The sequence below is a fragment of the Otolemur garnettii genome, unplaced genomic scaffold (genome assembly GCF_000181295.1).
Source record: "Otolemur garnettii isolate 467f Iridium unplaced genomic scaffold, OtoGar3 scaffold00048, whole genome shotgun sequence".
Lineage (NCBI taxonomy): Eukaryota > Metazoa > Chordata > Mammalia > Primates > Galagidae > Otolemur > Otolemur garnettii.
In genome coordinates this window covers 9,144,986-9,148,219 of record NW_003852443.1, presented here as the reverse complement: position 1 = coordinate 9,148,219, position 3,234 = coordinate 9,144,986, and the positions used below count along the sequence as shown (strand labels likewise).

The 3,234-nt window shown below is 49.0% G+C and overlaps 1 protein-coding gene across 2 annotated transcripts in view; it reads right to left on the bottom strand.

Annotated features, from left to right (window-relative positions):
* The window catches only part of NFE2L2 (nuclear factor, erythroid 2 like 2), a 32,931-nt gene extending 29,703 nt beyond the window's left edge, over positions 1-3,228 (bottom strand). The window contains exon 1 of one of the 2 annotated variants that reach the window (XM_003791488.3): positions 3,097-3,228. In XM_003791488.3, the coding sequence (XP_003791536.1) occupies positions 3,097-3,141 (45 nt within the window). In that variant the 5' untranslated portion in view covers positions 3,142-3,228. Of the gene's footprint in view, positions 1-1,969; positions 2,252-3,096 lie in introns of those variants that run through there. The other variant, XM_003791489.3, reaches the window with a different exon arrangement.
* Positions 3,229-3,234: the final 6 nt, after the last annotated feature.

The window sequence follows — 3,234 nt, the reverse complement described above, 5'->3', positions numbered from 1 at the left end:
CTCAAGCGAGTCTCCTGCCTCAGCCTCCCAAGTAGCTAGGACTACAGGCGCCCGCCACAACACCTGGCCATTTTTTGGTTGCAGTCATCATTGTTGTTTGGCGGCGGGGCTGGGGATTTGAACCCGTCACCTTAGGTGTATGTGGCTGGCGCCTTAGCCTCTTGAGCCACAGGCGCCCAGCCAGTTTAACTAGTCTTGATCCAAGTTGGAAGTGGTGATTAGGAGCCCCCAGGGGTCAGACTACTCAGGTTTGAATTCAACCTAAGCCAGTCCTCTTGGCTTCTTTCTGTGCCTCTCTGCTAACCTTAAAAAGGGAGATACTTTTATTTTCCGTGTGGTTACCATGATATAATGCATGTGAAGTAATTATACTGGCTGGCACTCTGAGAAGTGCATATTGAAAAGTTAACCCAGGTTCAAGGAAATATTAAAGAGGAAATATTATTCATGCAAAACCCCTTTTAAATGTCTTTATTCAGGACACAGACAATTCCCAGAAAAGAATGTGCATAGAGTCCACCAAGTTCCTTTCCTCATGCAGCTTTGTTAAGTATAATTTGCCCTAAGTAACAATAAATATTAAGAAAAACAATTTATTTGGCTTTCAATTCCTTTCGGTACTGCTAAAAACAGGTGGCTTTTTACCCCCCCAGCATTGTTTATTAGCACCTTAGTTACAAGAAAGATTTCAAAACGGCCCAACTGATGAGTTGTGCATTTATCTTCCACATGCTGCTTCCACAATCTCAAGAGATTTTTCACATATCCAAAAAGTCAAGTTGTTTTTTACTTAACATTCATCCAGGAGATGAAAAGCCTGTCCTATTTTTCCTTTGTGTTTGACTTTTAAAAATAGTCTTATCAGTGTGGTCCAAGATCAACTTCATACCTCATCTACAAAAGTACTTTACTTCACCAAGACAGCCTTGAAAAAAGAAATGGATGGTTCCTTCCATCTGATGGAAATACGGAATACTGCCCTGTTTATCAACACATCCTCTGCACAGATTAATGGAAAAACTGTATCCTAATACCACTTCACACTTGGAGAGTTCCTTTCACAAACTGTCAAGAACACTTTGATTCCACTGAAATCTTTCTGGACTACAAACGATTTAATATGAATCACAGACATGAAACTGCTTTTAAATTTTACTTGTTTTTCTTTCATAGTTCTCAAATATGCAGATTTGTGAAGGTGGAAAAGCAGTTATTTTATCAAACAACTGAAAAACTCACACGTAAAGCATACCTGTTATATGAACTTTTTTGTGTATGGAATGTTATGTATGTTACACAGTAAAGAAAGGAAAATTAAAAAATAGAGGGCTCTAGAATACAACTTCTGAAATTAGGAAAACTAAAGTTCATTTGCATCATATATATGTATCCTTTAGTCACACAAGCATTTTTTTTATATATAACTCTTGAACAGCAGCTAAATCAGAAAGTACAATTTACTTCTTCACACTAGTGGGAACTGGCAGAATGCAATCCCAATCATTAATGGGTAAAGTTCAAGACTAACAACTTTTAAAGGGAAAAAAAAAGCACAATTAATACATTCTCAATAATTTAAAACAGTACATCACATCTTCGGAATTAGCCTAAAACTTTAAGCATAAACATATCTACTGTACACATCAAATTACACATTTCCTTGAGCCAAATGGTTTTATCTTAAAGACCCAATTACAAACAAATTACAAACGTAAGTACTCTTTTTAACGTTCCTACAAGTATGAACAGAAACTTGTTTTTACCTTTATAACAACTTAAGAGAACTTACTAGCAAAGTATTATGAAACCCAAGTGTCCTACCCTGGGCCGTTGCAAAAGAGGCTTGCTAAGAAATTGAGGCAAATTCTCAACACAGAAAGTACCCAAAGGAGAAGTAATAGCTGAAAGCAAAAAATTCAGTAACAGACTAAAAGCAATAGAAATTCTAATCTACACTCGCAACTCTTACCCTTGACAGCACAGAACAGAATATCCCATCTTACACATTTTGAAATGGCCACTCTGAAACGCTAAATCCAAAGACAAAGCTGCCCTGGGGAAAATAACAATTGCGCAACAGATCAACAGCTCCAACATGTCCCTTGGCCCCAGAGCGGCAAGGTTTGCACGCTATAAAGCAGGAAAGGGCCAACCGAGGGCCGCCGTGACAGCCAACCGGCCACTTTCGCTTAGGCAAAGGCCACGCACGCCGCGTGCGCCAGCAGGAGGCGCCGCGCCCGGAACTAGAAGGTGCACTCGCCCACACTTCCCGCCGCGTTGCTAGGGGCCAACCCCCAATCCCCGAGCCCGAACCTCTTCCCCGGCTCGGGGAAACGCGTGAGCCCCGGTCAGGCAGCCAGACGTCGGGGCACTGGAGCGCGCCGGGCACTTCAGGACATCCCCCTCATGCCCGGAGACTGGGCTTTCTAGAAGACACGGCTGCCCAAGAGCGCTCGGAGTGCCCGATGACTTCGCAAAGAAGTGCCCATAGACGGCCCTCGGGTGAGCGCGCCGCAGCCCGCGCTCGCGGAGGTCTAGGGGCCTGGAGTCGGGTGCAGCGGCAGAGAAGGGGCTGCGGGTCCCAGCCCAGAGGAGACCTCAGCTCCCCCAAGAGCGGCCCCGTGACTAGGCACATTTTTGCCGGCGCCGAGGCGGGGGAGCAGTACAGCCCGGGAAGGGCCGGGCCGCGCCGGCTCAGACCGCCAGCGTCCGCCCCCTCCTGCCCGGCCGCTTGCGGGGCTGCTCAAACTCAGGGATCCCGCCTCCTGCTCTAGGGACGCAGCTAAGAGACGCCCCCTCGCCCCCGGCGCGCGGGCGCAATCCCCAAATCCCCATTTGGCCGTCCTCTGAGGCCGCAGGCTCGTGGTCGGTCTGACTCTCTGGCCATGTCCCCACTCCCTCCGCTGCCCCTCGGGTCACCGCCGCCCCTCCCCGCCCAGCGCGAGCGCTGCGGCTCCAGTGCGCGGCCGCTGCAGTCCTGGCTCTGGCCAGACGGCAGGAAGAGCCGGCTGCGGTTGTCCCTCCCGGGCAGCGGTTCCCTAGCTTCTCTGTCCCCGTCCCGGCACCACCGCAGGAGCCCGAGGGCCGGGGCAGCACCTGCTGGGACGGCAGTCCCGGCGGCGGCAGCTCCAAGTCCATCATGCTGAGATGGGGACCGTGTATTGGGGCTCTTCGACGGCGGCCCTGCCCTGGCTGCCGAGGCGAGGCGTGGACAGGGTAGCACAGTTGGCGGCG